This window comes from Drosophila kikkawai, chromosome 4 (assembly GCF_030179895.1).
Source record: "Drosophila kikkawai strain 14028-0561.14 chromosome 4, DkikHiC1v2, whole genome shotgun sequence".
NCBI lineage: Eukaryota > Metazoa > Arthropoda > Insecta > Diptera > Drosophilidae > Drosophila > Drosophila kikkawai.
Genome location: NC_091732.1, coordinates 881,428 through 900,148, shown reverse-complemented (window position 1 = coordinate 900,148; position 18,721 = coordinate 881,428). Strand labels below are relative to the sequence as shown.

General features: G+C 35.6%; 2 protein-coding genes across 7 annotated transcripts; one reads left to right on the top strand and one right to left on the bottom strand.

Moving 5' to 3' along the window:
* Positions 1 to 3,754: 3,754 nt before the first annotated feature.
* LOC108082640 (uncharacterized) lies at positions 3,755 to 11,765 on the bottom strand. Of its 4 annotated transcripts, none has more exons than XM_070287603.1 (4): positions 11,631 to 11,765; positions 9,729 to 10,050; positions 9,503 to 9,670; positions 3,755 to 3,993 (listed from the first exon to the last, which is right to left on the bottom strand). In XM_070287603.1, the coding sequence occupies exons 2-4, from the start codon at positions 10,014 to 10,016 to the stop codon at positions 3,859 to 3,861; spliced, it is 591 nt and encodes a 196-aa protein (XP_070143704.1). In that variant the 5' UTR covers positions 10,017 to 10,050; positions 11,631 to 11,765; the 3' UTR covers positions 3,755 to 3,858. The 4 variants fall into 4 exon arrangements, with proteins under 4 accessions (XP_070143704.1, XP_017033601.1, XP_017033599.1 ...); XM_017178112.3 differs by lacking the exon at positions 11,631 to 11,765 and adding an exon at positions 10,749 to 10,818; XM_017178110.3 differs by lacking the exon at positions 11,631 to 11,765 and adding an exon at positions 10,691 to 10,809.
* Positions 11,368 to 18,426, top strand: Taf3 (TBP-associated factor 3). Of its 3 annotated transcripts, XM_017178140.3 has the most exons (8): positions 11,369 to 11,585; positions 11,651 to 12,175; positions 12,404 to 13,939; positions 13,995 to 14,102; positions 16,414 to 17,132; positions 17,262 to 17,592; positions 17,656 to 18,163; positions 18,219 to 18,425. In XM_017178140.3, exons 1-8 carry the CDS (start codon positions 11,420 to 11,422, stop codon positions 18,340 to 18,342), a joined length of 4,017 nt encoding a protein of 1,338 aa, XP_017033629.3. In that variant the 5' UTR covers positions 11,369 to 11,419; the 3' UTR covers positions 18,343 to 18,425. The 3 variants fall into 3 exon arrangements, with proteins under 3 accessions (XP_070143700.1, XP_017033629.3, XP_017033631.3); XM_017178142.3 differs by lacking the exon at positions 13,995 to 14,102 and having other exon boundaries at positions 18,219 to 18,426; XM_070287599.1 differs by lacking the exons at positions 17,262 to 17,592; positions 18,219 to 18,425 and having other exon boundaries at positions 11,368 to 11,585; positions 17,656 to 17,817.
* Positions 18,427 to 18,721: the final 295 nt, after the last annotated feature.

Here is an 18,721-nt window from a genome sequence, read left to right as displayed (position 1 = left end):
ACTAATTTAAAAAAATAACGAATATTATATTTGATTGAATACACTCTCACTAGTTCATTGAAAAATAAGCTGCTAATCTTCATATGATTATATGATACTAGGTATTTATAATAATATATTCAATAATATTATGGTTTTATATATGTAGATATAAATATAAAATATATAGATAAGTGCCTATCTAATTGTGTATGAAATAGGTAAGTAAGTGAAATCTATTTTTGGAGCACCGCTATAATTATTTTTAGAGAATTTACGTACTAACTTCAAACACATTGCAAATCCAATATTACTTCACTTGATTTTTGAACAATAAACTAGGATGTAAAATAAATACATATATAAATATAGATAAATACGATAAGGCAGTTTTAAATAAAAAATTGTTCATTGAAATTAATTTTTAAACTAAATCCAATCAAATTAATTTAGCCACTGTACGATTTTTTGTTACTTTATTAAAAATAAATACAATTAACTCATATTATTATTTAAAGCAACAGAACAATTTTCTTCGGGAAAATTTCTAACACTTTCAGCGAGCTTTTCACGTATAACCAAAAGTATTTGTGCTCTGTCTTTCGGCATTTTATATATACTTTGAGATACATACCGACAAATAAATATATACTATTTTCTGTGTGTGTATAATATAAACAAGAGTGAAAAAGCTATCTTTAGTCGGAGAAAAAGCTGCCACGTTTTTTAAATTATTTTTTTTTAACAGTTTTCGTTAACTTGAATATTTCAAAATTATCTTTCAGATACATTTAATAAGATATATTATAAAGCCAAAGTTAATTCACATTCTGATATTTGTATACATACCCCTGCAGTATATATGTAAAGTATATATAGAACGATCGATAAATTAAACGAAATATATTTTAATTTCGCCGTTTTCCAACATATTTTTGTGTTATATAAGATATGGAAAATTTTAATTACTTTAAAATTTTGATATTAGTTTGATGCAAATCAGACGACACTACATTTTATAGGTGGCTTTACTTTGTTTTTCTCAGCGTATTCATAAATTTATAATTGCAAACTGCAAATTAAGTTCAAAGAAAGAAATAACGTACATTTCTTTCTTTGAACTTAATTTGCAGGTAAAAAAATATTATAAGGTATTATTATTAAAAACAAAAGAAAATAATAATTTTATTCAAAGTTTAGAGCTCCCGGGCTTTATGCATTATGATTTTTTATCAGGCCTGCTCCGGTAATCGTATATTTTTATCGATTTCGATTTGGGCGAAATCGTACGATACGTTTTTAGCTGCCAGCAAAAGTGAAGAACTGCCTTTAACATTTGCAATCGCTTGTTTCGAAGCCAGAATGAGGCTAGGGATCTAAGATTCTGCAACATTTTTCACAGTTCTAAATCCGGTGGTTTCAATTACTTTTTTTGGTAATTTTTTTACCATTTAAGTAAATAAATTTAATAGCATTATTTATAACCAATATATTTGGCCCTCTATTAAAGTTATTAGAAATATAGAACTGGCAGTCTTGGCGATAACTTGTTGCGATGGAATTATCAACCCCTCACCAATTCGAATTTTGTTGTTTTAAGCCTAGTACTCTGACGACGAAAATCCGCTGTCTAAATTTAGGCAGCGGCCAAAATGCATATAAAAAACGGTGTCGAAAAAGGAAGAAGAACTTTTGCATCGTCGTTTTTGCTGTTACTCTGACGACGAAAATGATACCTGCGAAAATTTAATGGCGTTGCCAGATCAAGATAGTAAACAGCTGATCTCGGGGTGTAACAATAATTCATTTGATTTATTCTTACACCCCTAATGGAGGGAAAGTTGAAGGAAAAAAGTGGCATTGATAGGGGCTGTCAAGGCGAAGCCCATAATATGGAATTTAACCCACAAAGGACATTTTAATGCCATATTTATTACTATTTAAAATATTTTTTTTGAATATTTGTTTACAAACAGCTGTCCAGTGTGACCAAAGAAAATCCTTAATCGCCATAAAAGGTACATTTTCATGGCGTTTCATGGCTTTTCCTTATATATCTTAATTGTGCATTTTCGGCATCTTGCTTCAGGGCCCGGCTTAGTTTGCGTGTGGCTTCATTTAGACGTTGCTTCGAGCTGGTTCGTTTTAAATTTGATTTTTTGCATATCCGTCTGTTGTGGTGTTTAGATCCTGGCTGCAGTCACAAGCACCTCTTCCAGGGCGGAGGTGAAGGACTCGATGTCGGCTTCAGTATTGATCTGGGGGGCTAGCTCAATGTGGGAACTCTTATACTTTTTGTATTTAATCCAATTGGTTCTGTGCGACGTCAGCCTGTAGGGGCGATCCGTAGTTTCTGAGCTTTGAAGGAGGCTTATCAAGAGCGGCGAGTGATCTGAAGAAAGGTCCAGAAGGGCCTTGGCGAAGTCAATTAGATCAGGTATCTTTCTGGGGTCTGCTGGCCAATAGGTGGCCCAGGGGAAACGTAGTCCAGTTTATTTCTCACATTGATGAGAGCGTTATACAGTTGTCTTCCCTTGGGGGTCACGAGGCGGGATCCTCAATGCGTATGCTTGGCGTTGTAATCTCCTGCAGCTATTAAGCGATCTCCAAGAGAGTTGAAAAAATCCATGAATTGGCCTTCAGAAATTGTAAAGCGAGGTGGGCAGTAGACAGCAGCAATGCAAAGGTTGCCATTACCTGACTGCACTTTTATGGACGTAGCTTGCAAGTAATTTGTTGCAAACCTTTGGTGAAAATGGTGTTGGATGCGTTCTCTGATAAGGATGCCGGTCCCGCCGTGGGCTTTACCATCTGGATGATCTGTGCGGTGGAAGATATAACCTCTTATGTGAAAGTTGTATTTGCTTGTGAGGTGCGTTTCAACCAGCCAGTAGCATGGCGTCGATGTGGTTTTCATTTAGAAATTGTGTTAGTTCATGTTTATGCCGTGAGACGCCGTTGGCATTCCACGTGGATATACGTAGATTGGACATTGATTATTTCGACTGTTGTGCTACAAGCAGCTGTATCACCATATTCTGATTTTGGACAAGCGTTTGCATGGTCGTTTTCATAAAAGACATGAGTTCCATCATACTTTGTGGCATGGCCACCATCATGGATTCCAGGTTGTTTTGTGGCTGCCCTGGGACCTGCTGAGCGTTTACTGAGTTAGAGGGGAGTGGATTTTGCATACCAGTTCGTATGCATACCGATTTCGCAATATTGGTCGTTAGTTTAGTTGTTGTTGCTTTTGCTGCGTTTGCAGAAATTACAGCACTGCTTGTTGTTGGTGCGTCTTCAATCGAAGCCGGTGGTGGTGGGGTTTGGCATTTGTAGCTCCAAGATGTAGGAGCTGAAGTGAGTAGGGCGGGTGGACAAGAGCGCGCTCTCTTGCCGTCGGCGGTCAGTAGAGCCGGGTTGGGCTTGGTAGACGTTTTTTCTGCTTCGATATCGCGAGTTGAGAAGTAAGTGAAACAACCGTTTCTTTGGTTTACAGAGCTTCTACGCTCATTCTTTTGATCGCCGCTCATTATTTTGAGCTTGTTACGCGTGGCACCATATAAATGAACTTTGCAGCTCAAAAACACGTCTCACGCACTAGTGTCCGAATGTCATACGTACTGTAGGGCTTGCCCTTACTATCAGTACGTAGTTTAATTCCAAATTTACTTTTTCACCATGAAAAAACACTACTAGAATAAACCCCGCGTAGCGGTCGTCCGTAGGCACGTCTGCACTCGATGAAGGTCGAATGTTTCTTTACATACATAAATATGTTTTTTGTTATTTTTTTTTATTGTATCCATTGTAATCTTTCTTTCTTGCTTTTACTACTATTTACTATTATTATTATATGATCAATACTATTTACGCTGATCATTTTACTGAAGTACTATATTTTTGTTGACAAAATAAACATAGACCCGGCATTGGACTCTGAATTATTAAAGTTTCTTCTGTGTGATTACGACAGTCTTCCATCTGAACATGCATTATCTTTTGCAGTAAGCGCTGAAAAAAAAATTTTTTTTTAATGCATTTCCATAGACATTGGACTTATTATTCAGGGTATTCCCTTGACGACTGAATAACTTAAAATATCGGCAACTGAAAACAGCTGTTTTCATACAAACTGCTTATAAGATATTTTTAGTCAATTATGCCCATATGATACACTAATGCAGTTTTCATTAATTAGCTACTTCATTAGAACCTTGAAAGAGTCAACTATATGTGTAATTTTGTGTAATTTTGCTTGAATTTTGCTTGGATTATTTTGGTAATACGACTACGGTCACACCGACCGTAAAAGGTAAACAAAAAAAACAGCCGCCATTCGCGGCGTATTATTATGAATTTCTGAATTCCTCGTCGAAGTATTATTGCATAAATAAATGCAGACTCCTTTAAATTTATGTTTTTAACCTATAATGCTTAAAATTTTTTTAATTATTACAAAAAAAAATAATTTTAATTAATTTTACAGCGCAAGAACCTTGCTACCGCAAAACATATTATTTTTGCTAATTTTCTAATATAATTTCAGTTCAAAAAACAAGCGAAATGATATAAAAATAAAATTCTCATTGTGAGACCATACTGTCAATGAGCTGGCTAATACATTTTTCAATTACAATTTTCTTCATTAAACCCGTATTTTGTTATCGAGTGTCTAGTATATAATATGTAGATCTATCGATTATCGCGGCAATGAAGTAGCTAATGCATTATTCTAATGCATTAGAGCGCCATATAGTCGTCTTGCTCGCACTTGTGTAAAACGCTATAGCGCTGTCAAATCTTTAATGAAGTCTCTAATTAATGCGGCAGTGTCATGCCAGTATTAGCGAATGCGAGGTCGCTGAAAATATCGACAGAATAACTGAAAAGCTAGTGTGGCTAATGGATCCTCTTACAGAACTTACATTTGCATCCCCCATCCGTTGAACGGATGGTTTTGCCGTTCCGAAATTTCTCACTTTGTTACTGTCTTCCCACACAGCGCATTTGTGAGGAACGTTTGGGATTTTTCACAAATGTGAAACTCGTGTTCCCACACAACATTAAAGCGCATTTAGCATCCGAACAGCTGATCGATCAGCTGTGGCTCATGAAAACGTAAACAAAGGCTGTCGAATTGGCAGTTGCAAATTTGAAATGGAGCATTTACCAACTATTTTGGCTGTTGTACAATAGCAAAAGGCACAGATTGCGTCAGAATTTATCCGCAATAAATTTAAATGAATTAAATGACAAGGAATTTTAGTTTTTCTAATGATTTTTCTCTAACAAAGAGCAAAATTCCCCGAAGAGTGTCTATAGGTGGTATAGGCATCCAAAATCATTAAAATAAGGTAGAGGTAGGCGGTTTATATTAAATAGTAACAATTGGGGACATATTGGGGCAAGAATATACAGAAAAAACGCCAACATCTATTTTGGGCATGCTTGTAGCTTTGGCGCCACGTTTTAAATTCCATATCTCATTTGTTTCTCGCCAAGTGTGTATACACTTTCGTAGTGTTGGTCAAATTAAGAAGAAGAATCAGAGTTGCACCGAAGAACTATCGCCTAACTATCGCCAAACAAACCGTGGTTAGATTTTAATGCTGAACTAACGCCGGCCCATTTGGGAAAATTCGGAACGGCAAAACCTTATGGAGCATTTGTTCAACGGATGCTAAATGCGCTTTAATAAAAAATTTATCATTCACTACGAAAATGTAAACAAAGATGGCTAGGAACAATTAAAATGTTGAATTTAAAACAGGGATCGTAACAGTTATAATATTTATAATACAAATTATGAAATAAGAGTTATTTTACAATCAAACGAAAGGTATTGAAGCGTAGATTAATTATATATGTCAATCTTTAAGATATACCGCTCCGTGGAAAAGTTATTGCGATTCAATTTTTATTTTCAATTTGTAAAATAAAAATTGACACGTAATAGGGTCTTCCCACACACCGTCAAAGCGCATCTGGCATCCGTTGAACAAACGGTCCATAAGGTTTTGCCATTCCGAATTTTCTCAATTGGACCTGCATCAAAGCGCATCTAAATGTAACGACCGTTTGTTTGGCGATAGTTAGGCGATAGTTTTTCGGTGCAACTCTGAAAATTTGACCATCACTACGAAAGTGTATACACACTTGGCGAGAAACAAATGAGATATGGAATTTAAAATGTGGCGCCAAAGCTACAAGAATGTCCAAAATAGTTGTTGGCGTTTTTTCTGTATATTCTTGCCCCAATATGTCCCCAATTGTTACTATTTAATATAAACCGCCTGCCTCTACCTTATTTTGAAGATTTTGGATGCCTATACCACCTATAGACACACTTCGGGGAATTTGCTCTTTGTTAGAGAAAAATCATTAGAAAAACTAAAATTCCTTGTCATTTAATTCATTTAAATTTAGTGCGGATAAATTCTGACGCAATCTGTGCATTTTGCTGTTGTACAACAGCCAAAATAGTTGGTAAATGCTCCATTTCAAATTTGCAACTGCCAATTCGACAGCCTTTGTTTACGTTTTCATGAGCCACAGCTGATCGATCAGCTGTTCGGATGCTAAATGCTCTTTAATGTTGTGTGGGAACACGAATTTCGCATCTGCGAAAAATCCCAAACGTTCCTCACAGATGCGCTGTGTGGGAAGACCGTATAACTATTATTTTCAATTTTTAAAAATAAAAATTGGAGAATAATTTTAATTTTCAATTATTATTTTAAAAATTGCAAATAATTGTTATAACTCAACTTTTCTATACAAATTGAAAAATAATAATTATTCTACAACTTTTTATTAAAATTTAAAAATAAGAGTTAAAGCGCAATCAAAAAATAACAATTGGTTATAAAAGTTTATTTTATTTTTGAGAACTCCTTCAAAAATTATGGTATACCTAAATATTTTATCTTTCCAGCTCAATTTTTTGGTAGTAACTTTTATTTTACTCATAACTCTTATTTGCAATCCCTGATTTAAAATGTGGCGCCAAAGCTACAAGCATGCTCAAAAAACTCGGTGTTTTCCTATATGTTCTTGCCCCAAAATGTCCCCAAGTCCTATTAAATATAAAACGCCTACTTCTACTTTATTCTATTGCTTTTGGGAGCCTATACCACCGTGCACACTCTACGAAAAATAATTAGAGAAACTCAAATTCCCCGCCATCTAAATCATTTTAATTTAGTGCGGATAAACTCGTATGCAATCTCTGGTTTTGCTGTTGTTAAGCAGCATAGTCCTTACCTTTCGCTTTTAAGCTTCGAGTCGGACGTGTTTTCTATCGCTCCACCTTTTTAATTCGATTATCAAAACAACTGAATTATTTAACAACAGTGACTTTAATTTTGTGATTCTACATATTTCGTTATCTCCCTTCGTCATGAAGGTGCAAAGAGTCCAAAACCGAGCGCTGCGCTTGATTGCTAATGCCCCATGGTACGTTAGAAACAAAGCCTTGGCAAGTGACCTCCACATTCCCTCTATCAGGGAGCAGATCAACCGGCATTCAAGTCGTTATAACGAACGTCTCACGGCTCACACCAACCGCCTAGCGGCTTCATTGGCCAACACGTCAGTCAGAAGAAGGCTCAAACGTAGACATCCCGCCGATCTCTGGACAAGAGGAAGACATATCTCGCGAGTCTTAAAGCAGTAACTAGCATTTTCCACTTGTCATTAAAAATTTGTTAATTTGTTCCCATTTCTGTTCCATGTGCCATGTTATTTTTTACTCATATTTTTAACCAACGTTTTATAACCATTAAGTTGGTTGATCAACGTTAATAAAATTTGTTTAATGTTATGCAAAAAAAAAAAAAACGTTATCTCCCTTCGCCATTCTGTTTTACCTCTGATTGCTGCTTCGACTTGGTGTTGTTGTTGGCGCAACTGCCTTGGTTACGCTGTATAATCACAAAAACTCAGTATTTTCCGGCACTTAGAGACCATTTTATCTTGCGCTTTTTACCTTTTATTTTGTTTCTTTGCCGCGAAATATATATTTAATATTTTTCTTTAATTTCTCGTTGGCCGTCGTGTTTTTAATTGTCATAATAAATAAATCGGCCACCGATTGTCCAAACGGACAGAAGATCACATTGCTGCAGACCACTGTTTTCTGTTGGCTCTACGACACCGGCCGGTTTCAAGGAATTATCCAGTCGTTTTTAAATGGCAGAGTCTCACTTCAAATCGCTCAAACTGATAAGTGACTCACCAATCAGAAAAAAGGAAGACGCCTTCTTACACCCTTTTACATGTTACAAACTCTCGGAGCTCCCTTATGCAGTTCAGCCCCTGAGAGAAAATCAGTGAAAAAATTGTGGCCATAGCTGATGGTTTTGGCGAAGTTACTGCTTCTGGACGGTCCCCAGTTCAGGACTAAAAGTGACCAGTCATCCACGTTGCAGGCTGCTGGACTCATTGACCTCTCATTGGGACTATTGAATTAGGAACTGCAGTAAAAATGTTTTAGACCTCATCTTTATCTCTGAGTTGGCCAATGGCTACGTCACTAGAATTGACCCTCTTTCGCCCACTCTGGAGATAGTTCTTAAGCTTTGACCCCATTACCATTGTGTCCCGAACATGAGCATGAGAACATAATGTACTCAGTACTCATATATATGTCCCTTCATTTCCCTCACCAGATGTTTCTCATAAGCCCACCTGGTTTTCTCGTCGGCTTTTACTCGGTTAATCATTCTCTTCTAGTAAGGGAGATTGACTTAATTGGGTTTCCTTTCGATCTTTTTCAATGGATTAAGAGTTGCTTGAGTGACAGGACTTAAAAGGCTTTGTTTAAAAATACTCTACCCAAATTTGTCGGTGTTACATCTGGCGTCCCACAAGGTAGCCACCTCGGCCCACTGCTATTTACATTGTTTATCAATGACCTCCCTCTGGTTCTTACGAACTTAAAGTACTTTTGTACGCTGATGACGTTAGACTATGGCTGCAATATAAAGGCAGCTCATGCCAGTCAAACCTACAATCGGATCTTAATAACTTTCAAGCATGGTGTCGTGCTTGACTTATTACATCTCCAAACCTCCAAAAGGAAATTGATGACATATTTTTGTGTCACTTTCCAGTTTGTCACTTATACACTTAATGACTGATATCTGGAAAGAATAACTCTTCTTGACAATTTGGGTGCTCCTAGATCCTAAACTTTTGTCTTCTTAACATATTTCTTGCATGGTTAATAAAGCCAGAGGCATGCTCCTAGGTCTGCCCTATATTGGTTCTTACGTCTGGAGTCCTCAATTTGGAGTCCATATTAACCCCATTGAATCTGTAATAAAGAACTTTTAACTTTTCGCCCTCCGTGGCCTAACCTGCCGGCCGTACGTCACACGGCTGCGCCCCTCGGTCGGTTGGGCAGAAGGTAAAAGCATGACCCCGCGCGAAAAACAAAAAATAATAAAATAAAACGTCGATATTTTCAGTAATTAAATCGTCAAGGGAATGCCGTAATTATTATATTACTAGTTCTTACCTTTAGCTTTCCAATTTCAGTACGTAGGGTAATAATTTTAATCTCTCCTTGGTCTAAGGTCCTTCTCATTAAGTTTATTTCGGCTTTAAGAACAATAAGGGTATCATCATAACTCTTCATTCTTTCGCTAGCTACTCTCGAACGTAGACACAATGACGTCCTCCGGATCTAACATATTGAATTTATATATTTACATGTTTAAAATAATTTAATTAATTAAGCTCACCTGGTTTCTAAGGCACGTATCAGCATGAATAGTTGATGTTTTTCTTATCAAGTCACTTGACTCTTTAAAAGTATTTGGTCCCAATATTCCACTTTGAACGAAATACAGCTTTGCTTTATCAATGCTAGTTTCATCCTCTAAGTATTTTTGATTATTATTATTACTAAGTTCAGCATTGAAATGTTTTGTGCTTTTTAAATTTTCAATATCGAATAGTTGAGTCAGTGGCAGGATCTTTTGTAACTGCATTTGTTGGCTCTGCGCTGCTTTATTACTCCAATAATACATTATATAGGAACCAATTCTAACCTGTTAAAAAAAGCTAGAAAGTCTTTTATTAATGTATGTGTATTTGCTCAATTAACAACAAAAAATAAATCTGATACTTGTATGTAATGCGTTTTTTAAAAGATGCAATGAAACACAAAAAAATCATTCATTTTTATGTGGACCACCATATTAGGCCGATGCATTTTTTACTTTTTTTCCATAGTTTGTACTTTTAAAAAATTTATTTCTTGTTAGTAAATTAAAATTTACCCCTATATCAATTACGTAAAATGTATTATTTCTATTAAATCAATTGAATAACAAACAAGATAAGGAAATAAATTAACTTCGGCTTAACTTCTATACCCTTGCAGTTAGTAATTGTTCACTAAGAATCAATTGATTTTGGTCAAATGAAAAAAAAACGGAATTAATACACAATAAAAAAAATGTGTATTAATTAACAATTTATTTTTATTTATTTTGAGTTTTGATACGAGAGTAATCAAAAAACTATCTGCAAAGTTTCATTTACATATCTTTAGTACAGACAGGCGGACATGGCTAGATTGACTCCGTTGTTGATACCGATCAAGAATATAAATAGTCTCTAGGGAAATCACTGCGTTACAAACTTTTTAATAAATTTATAATTCCCTGTTAGAATATTCAAATTTAATGGAGTATCCTACTTCAAGTATTCTGTTATCGTTTACAACGAAATGAAATGCTGGTCAACACTTTACTAACAAACGATATGTATAATATAAATTTGAAGCTAATTATTTATTAAATATTAATAGATAATGATATACACATATATAAACTAGTATTTATGTGTGCACCCATGTTGTACAATCATTGAGAATACACTGTCTTTCCACTCAGTGCATTTGTGTGGAACAGTTGGGATTTTTCACAAATGTGAAACACGTGTTCGCACAGAGCTTGCATCTGCATCCCCATCGACTTACAGCTGATCGATCAGCTGAACACATTCTAGTTACTCCCACATCTAGCAGTTCTTAGCGTTGTTTGTTGTGTACAAAAAAATAAAAAAAAACAGCTGTTTCAGCAGTAAGAAACGATGAGAAATGTAACATTCCGATAGCTAGATTTGGCGAAAACCGGAGCAGCAAAAAACGAAATCGTATGATTTCGCCAATATCGAAGTAGATAAAAAAAAATACGATTACCAGAGCAGGACAGGTTATGTGCTTTTTATTACATGATATTATAATGGTCGCCGATTATTAAAATGCAGTGTTCATTGTAGCGAGGCCGAATGTAAATAGGACATTAGCAATGTCACATTACTAATAAAAATATCGATAAATAAATATATATCGTAATACTTGCATCTTTAGTTTGTAGTTTGTAAAAAATAAAGAAAGGAGCTCTGTTTGCTAAAATAATTAAAAATGACAGATAAATATTCATCAGATCTTTGTCGAATTGTGATTGCTCAGATTTCGCAAACCATAGGTTATAATTGTACTTTAAGTGCTCCTTTGGAACTACTACAAGATGTTATGCTAAAGTTTATGCTTGAGTTTGCCCGTGACCTCCATGGACACATGGAACATGGTGGGTTTGAACAGATTTTTCAAAAATATTAATTTTACTACTTACATTTAAACTTTTTACATTAGCTAATCGTCTCGAACCAAGTGTTAAGGATGCTCGGCACAGTTTAAAAAGTCTTAATATTAACATACAAGAGCTATTGGATTATATTGGTAATGTAGAGCCAGTGGGATTTACGCGCGATGTACCACAGTTTCCTATAAAAAGGGCATCGAATATGAACTTTTTGAAGCCGGGCAGTGCCGAAACCCTGACGCGACCTATACACATCTTCGAATATTTGCCCCCAATGAAGAAATCTGAGTGCAGGGAGACTGAAAAGGCAGAATCCACACAAAAACTGGATGATCTCGGTGTTAATTCGGAAATCTCCGATAAACTTGGTTGTTTTAATCATCAAAATATAGAATCCCAGTCTCCGAACCCAGCCAGATTGTATTTCCCTTCATCAAACAATAATAGCAACGTTGACTCGGATCAGAACCGATCTTCCATGTGGGAACTGAACAGTGTGGTGATGACTACAGGCGGATTTATCAGTCCAGCTATTGAAGGCAAACTACCAGAAGCCGTTGTACCAGATATAATTGGTAAGTGATTTTCCCTTGAACACATGTATATAAACGAGCAGTTATTGTAAACAGCAGGTCTGCATAAATTTTTACGATGCTGCATCTAAGTATGTATTTACTTATAGATACAGTGCTCTTAATTAACCACTCTTTAAATTAGATTATTAAGGCTGGTTTCTTTCATATAGAAAATATTGTAGAAAATATTAATTCCATTTTGTTTTTGTTGTCTTTTATTTTCTGTAGAGGAATACAAAGGTCTGGATGCACCGCCCATAGAATCGTTAATTCCCCAATCCTTGGCCGGCTCCGCCAAATTGGAAACATTGTCGAAAAAGATAAAGACACCATTGCCAGAGCTAGAAATAGATAATGGCAAACAAATATCTGAATCAATAACTACAACAAAGGAGAGTTCGGATTCATCATTATTTAATAATAATAATATACCGACGCCCAAAGCATCATCTAAGAAAAACAAAAAGCAGAAAGATGACTCAAGTCGCGATGAAAACGATTCAAAACAAAAGGAAAAAGCCCAACGAAGAGCCATGAAGTTATATCAAAAATTAGCAAAGAATCAAAGCAATGAAAGTCAAATGTTAAATTTTAAAAAGTCGAAAAAGTCAGCTGATGGAAATAAGGCACAACAACTCGAAAAGCTAATTAGAAAACAGGCTAAACAAAGGCAAAAGCAATTAAAAGGTTTAACAATTGATGATAAAAGTTTGAATTGTATGGAAAACCACGAAAAAATATTTGCACCTGAGAGTTTGGTTACAGAAAATCCAGTATTTGTTGAAAGTTCTACTGAGCTGATATCTGCTGTGCCTGCAAGCCAATATGAAATTGAACAGACTTTGGGGCCTATTTTGTCAGAAGCAAAAAAGACTTGCGAGCCAGAACGAAATAAATTGGATATATTTAAGAAAATAACAAAGCAGAAAACGGGTTTACCACTTAGTAATACAATTGGTAAACCCATTATAACAGGAAGCACACCTATAATAAGCTTACCTTCGGGGACAACCATAACTCCTGCAAATGCACAAACTCCATTGCCTTCACCTTTAATTTCTTTAAATCCAGAGACAACAATAAGAAATTGTAATATAACGGAGTCAAGACCTTCGTCTGAAGTTAATCCCATTAACATGTTAGTTAAGTCCAAAAAAAGGGGCCGCAAACCGGGTGGAAAAAATCAAATAAAACCAACAAATCTCTCAACATCTCAATCTTTAATTACATTTCCCAATTCAATTAATTCCGCAAACTTATCCACTGAGCAGCCTCTTAACCTAAGCAATTTCACAGATCAAAAAGTGAATTTAATTTCAAAAAATTTGATTTTAAAAGAAAAGAAGGAGAAGAAAAAGGGCAAATTAAAATATGAAACCCCAAGCTTAACCGGAGATAAAAATTCCAATGAAATCAATAAGAATATTATGTTCACTTCTCCAGAAAAAATCTCTTTAACCAAAATAAATGTCGTTCATGACCAGTTTGTCACACCGCCAAATCCAACAGTTACACCCATATACTCCGCCAATCAAGGAGGAGCAGGAGCAGGTATGGTGGCAATGCCTTTGCTGCCTCTTCTACATTTTCCACCGCAACCTGGTTTGATACCCTCGGGGCCACCACCTGGTCTTTTCCCTGGAGTAGTATCTGGTCTGGTGGGATTTGGTGGGGGTAGCAATCCAAACAAGGTGGGAATTCCTCCATTTTTTGCCTTCTCCGGTCCACCTAATACTTCTTCTGTTGCTGTCAAAGATGACGATGGTATGTAGTATTCGAATAAAGTAATCTTATATAAAAAACACAAATCTATCCATAGCTTCAAACTCAGACCAACTAAAATTATTTCGTCAGACGTCTTCCGAAAATAGGAACTACTGCAATGTTGCACCTTTAATCCCACCCGACTCTATTAAACTAACCGAATGTAAGTTATTGCAACACAAGAAAGAAAATGTACGGGCTTACAAAGATTTTTATCAGTCCATAAGAAAGTTAGGTAGTCTAACATCGCTCCACAGAGTTTAAAAAAGTGTAATAAAGTTTTTGTAGTTTAACAAAGAAATCATTCATAACGGTAATCAAATGATAAACGTATTAGTTTGAAAATTGCCGTAAAAATCTTCTCAACCCCCCAAAAGCTCTACTTTTCCGCATTGCAGAGTATTATAGTTTTAATCGGAATTTATATATTCCTTATAATCATCAAAAGGCGATTCGATCTGGCCATGTCCGTCCGTCCGTCTGTCCGTTTCTATGCAGGCAAGTCCCTCAGTTCTGAAGCTATCTGAAAGTAACTTTGGAGATAGTCTTCTGACTATTCTCACTCATATAAGTCGGAAAGGGTTGGTCGAACGACTAAATCTTAAAAACAAAAAACCGGTTTTTAACATATTTAATCAATTCTGCAGACGTTTGCTGTTGTTTTGTATTTTAGAATTTCGATTTCAATTTTATGAAAAAATCGGACACTGTACTACCAAAGACAATAGATTTAACAAGATGCCCCACGACCATACATTCGTTTTGCAATATGAGGCTTCATTTTTGATGGCAACGACAATCGCGTTCTCTTGCTCTCACAAAGTTGAGAGCGTAAAAATCTAAAAATAGAATGCGCTTGCTTGTATGAGTAAACACAAGAACACGAAAGCGCGTATGTATGCGATAATACGTGTGCGCAAGCGCAAGCACCAAAAAATTGAATTTTCATATTTTGTGCTGGTGACCGCTTGTTAGCAGGCGATGCACAGTAGCGCCTCTCGAACAATTAGCGTTGCAAAAATTGAAAATTCGCAAAAAAATCGACAGAACATTTCTCAAGGATTCAGAACCTGTAATAAAATCAAAAAATATTTTTTTTTTTTTCCTAAGTGTAACTGTCACAAAACCGTGAGCGCTACAGTTAGTATATATTTTTTGGAATGTATGAAATTGTGTTGATATTTTGTATTTGCTCAATATATTAAAAAAAATTGTTTTCATAAAAAAAATTATTTTTTTACTTTGATACCCCGTAAAAAGTCGATTTTGTGTGCGTGGCACAGTACATATACATATTTTACAACAATTATCTGTCCGTAAATTATTAGGTTATATTATTTGGTTCAAAATATATGATTTTTGCAACGCTAAATGAGAAACGGCGCTACTGAGCGATAGTAGCGGCAGCAAAAACAGCTGATCTCGAATATGGATTGTATTTGTATACAAGTTCAATTCAGAAAATTAGTTAACTAAATTTTATGTTCATCTGTATGTATGTATATTATATAATTTTATTATTAAACAAATATGCAAAATAATATAAATAATTGATTTAAATACATACATAATTACATATGTATTTACAATTATCTAATTAAATTTACTAATAAATTAATAATATATTATTATGATTCATATATTATAATAAAATTCATTTATAAATCAATAAGTATATAAAATTAAAGAGATGTTAAAATAAAAAATAAATTTAATAGCGAAATTGGCCTTCTTGGGGCCCGTTTGCACACAAACATTCGGCGTCGCTGAATGCGTACAAGAGAACGGCTGGCTCTAGAGCGCTCTCTTCGCTTGCTTTTGAACAAAATTTAAGAGAGCCTGGAGCCAACTCAAAAGCCAGCACGAAAAAATCGTGTGCAAAAAAACCGTATGGCGTTACTTATCTTATAGACTCTATTGTCTTTGGTACAACTACTACACCTACAATCACATATCTGCATTGAAATGATTGGAAAACAAAGAGAAAAAAGTATGTCTTTTTTTTGTTGAATAAGTATCATCATGATCATTTCTTTTTATTTCGAATTCCGGATTTAAATTAATCCAAATCGTATGAATATATCATATACATAGCTTCTATGGAAATGATCTTTTAAAGTACAGAAAGACACAAAAACGGTAGCTCAAAAACAGTAAATATAATAAGTATAGGAGAATGTTAATTCAAATATACTTTATTATCGATAGCTTTAATCCGTTCCTCGACTTTTTATATGTAAAATAATAATAATTTTCAATCAATATTAATTAAATTTTTCTACTCTACATTTTAAAAAATAGTCATCTTGCTCATCACACTCTTTATTTAAATTTTTTTGGTTTAAAATGATTTGGCATTCGTAATTGCAGAGTAAAAACAAAATTAAAATGATTTGTTTCACAGAAACCGACTCAGATCAACTGTATTTACAGCCACATTAATAAATCTTTTTGTTTTTTTTTTAACATAAAAGGTGGAGAAGTAGCTTGTGTGTCTACAAATGTGGACAGTTCATATGCACTGACTATGCAAAAAGGTAAAGCTACTGGCAATCTGGGCGACCCCATTGAAGTCTCAGACGAAGACTCCGATGAAGCTATAGAAAAAGGAAGAATGCCAGAGACACCGCAATCATTTCAAGATAAGTCCCAGCTGGACTTAAGTAATATACTGGCCATACCTGATAAAAAAATTAAGGGCCCTGTGAAATTAAGCTTGATAACTTCCGCCAGTTCCACATCAGCAACCTCCATTTCAGCCAAATCACAATTTTCGCCGCGATTCCAATTGCCCACTTTTATGGGCGGGGGCGACAAATTCAGTTTGGCGGGTGGAGCAGATCTTATACCATTATCACGCGTAGATTGCGGCTCTGCATATTCCTCACAAAAGGTGCCCTCCAATAGCTTGACAGCTCAGCATTACACAAACGATGATCATCAATCGTTTTTGCCCAAATTTCCGACTTACGAAGACATTACCATAACACCAACAGGAGTAGCATCTTCGACAGATCTCAAGCTGCGGAAGCATCACAAAAAGCTGAAGAAAATAAAAGAGGGAAAAGTCAAGAAAAAAAAGGACAAGAAAGAAAAATCAAAGGAAAAGGATCTTTTTTTTAACGGGAGCATGTCGACCACATCCGATAAAAGTGACAAGAAAAAGCTGAAGAAAAAGAAAGATAAGCAACAGGTTTGTTTTTTTTTTTTTTTTTTTTAATTTTTTATTTTTATGTTTAAGCTAGTTTTTATTTTGTTTGAAACTTCAAATGTGTTAGTTTTCAAAGTCGCCATGCTTATTGTATTACAATATATATTATAGACCACATCCATAATCCAAATACCCGATGATGACGGGGACGGGGTGTTGCCTTTAACCAACAACATCGTCGAACGTGGCCCCGCTCCAAACTTATTTGTGGGCGCAACTCCTACAACTGCAATTTCCCCAAAGTCACCTCCAACTCCGAGTCCTTCTCCAACACAGATACCAAAATTAACACTGAAACTAAGTGGGAAATCCACACCTTTGCCACTTACTGGTGAAACGATGGACAACGAAACACCTCCGACTATCCAACGGGAAAGAGATCATTCGCCGGAACTAGCACGCTTCTCTCCATTGGTCACTGGTCCACCGAAAACGAAACAATGTATTATTTTCAACAATAACTAATTAAATAATAATATACCTAAATTTTCCTCTTAATTTGCAGCTGACCCAATCACAGTAACGGCAAACCCACCTCTCTTAACAAATATTGCAGGCAATTCACCTGTAAATCCTACAGTTGTACAGATTCCTTCGTTAGTGCCTGGTCCAACGAATGCAAGAAATCTACATCCACCAATGGCAGCATCTTCATCCGGTTGGATGTCAACCTCAAATAATAGCACTCATACGCATACCTCAGCCACGTCAACGCTCTCTGCCAGCTCAGTTTTATTGCCACAACAATTAATGCTGATGACAACGACGAATCCAAAACCAAATATAAATAATTTTCCATCAACAAACGTCGCAACAGGAACAACTGGAAGAACGCCTACCTCCAATAGTTCAGCTGAAAACTCCTTACAAATTGTGGAAACCAAAAATCATAACCGACCTTCGTCCTATGTGGATGCCGAAGGCAATCGAATTTGGATTTGTCCCGCGTGCGGCAAAGTGGATGACGGTTCTGCCATGATTGGCTGCGATGGCTGCGATGCTTGGTATCATTGGTATTTATTGAACTATTCAAAAATATCTACTTTTATTATTAAATATATTTTTTAGGATCTGTGTGGGCATAACCATTGCTCCCAAGGACAACGATGATTGGTTCTGTCGCGTTTGCATTACGAAAAAGAAAGTTGGAAGTTCGGATAAAAAATCAAAAAAACGAAATAAAAAAAAATAATCTTAAAGGAAGACAACTAAATTTTTTTGTAGAAAACAAGAAAAAAATGTTAAATAAATACAGTGTATAGCTAACTAAAACTGGCTAACTTCAAAACTGCTGCTTGCTGTCAAACGCGATAACTCGAGTTAGTGCAAATGGAACGAACATTCTTCGTTTCCTTTCATATCGATTGATACATAACAGATAAGCGCGTATACTTGTGCCTAAGTCAGGCACCGGGGCTGATCTCAGATAGATAACTTACATTAGTTTCAATGGGCAATAAATTTTAAGAACCGCGTCTACTACGTGCAGCGTTTGAAAAGCTACGCTACTCTCGTTTGAATATTTATTTAATTGTCAATATGAGATAGATTGAGCGACATCCGACATCCGA

Excerpts from the sequence above, each read along its gene's own strand:
- LOC108082640 (XM_070287603.1), bottom strand. The coding sequence starts at position 10,016 with ATGTATTATTGGAGTAATAAAGCAGCGCAGAGCCAACAAATGCAGTTA. Across the intron at positions 9,671-9,728 it reads ATACGTGCCTTAGAAACCAG|ATCCGGAGGACGTCATTGTG; the intron begins GTGAGCTTAATT and ends TCAATATGTTAG. Across the intron at positions 3,994-9,502 it reads CTGAAATTGGAAAGCTAAAG|CGCTTACTGCAAAAGATAAT; the intron begins GTAAGAACTAGT and ends TTTTTTTTTCAG.
- Taf3 (XM_017178140.3), top strand. The coding sequence starts at position 11,420 with ATGACAGATAAATATTCATCAGATCTTTGTCGAATTGTGATTGCTCAG. Across the intron at positions 14,103-16,413 it reads CTCTATTAAACTAACCGAAT|GTGGAGAAGTAGCTTGTGTG; the intron begins GTAAGTTATTGC and ends TTAACATAAAAG. Across the intron at positions 17,133-17,261 it reads AAAAGAAAGATAAGCAACAG|ACCACATCCATAATCCAAAT; the intron begins GTTTGTTTTTTT and ends TATATATTATAG.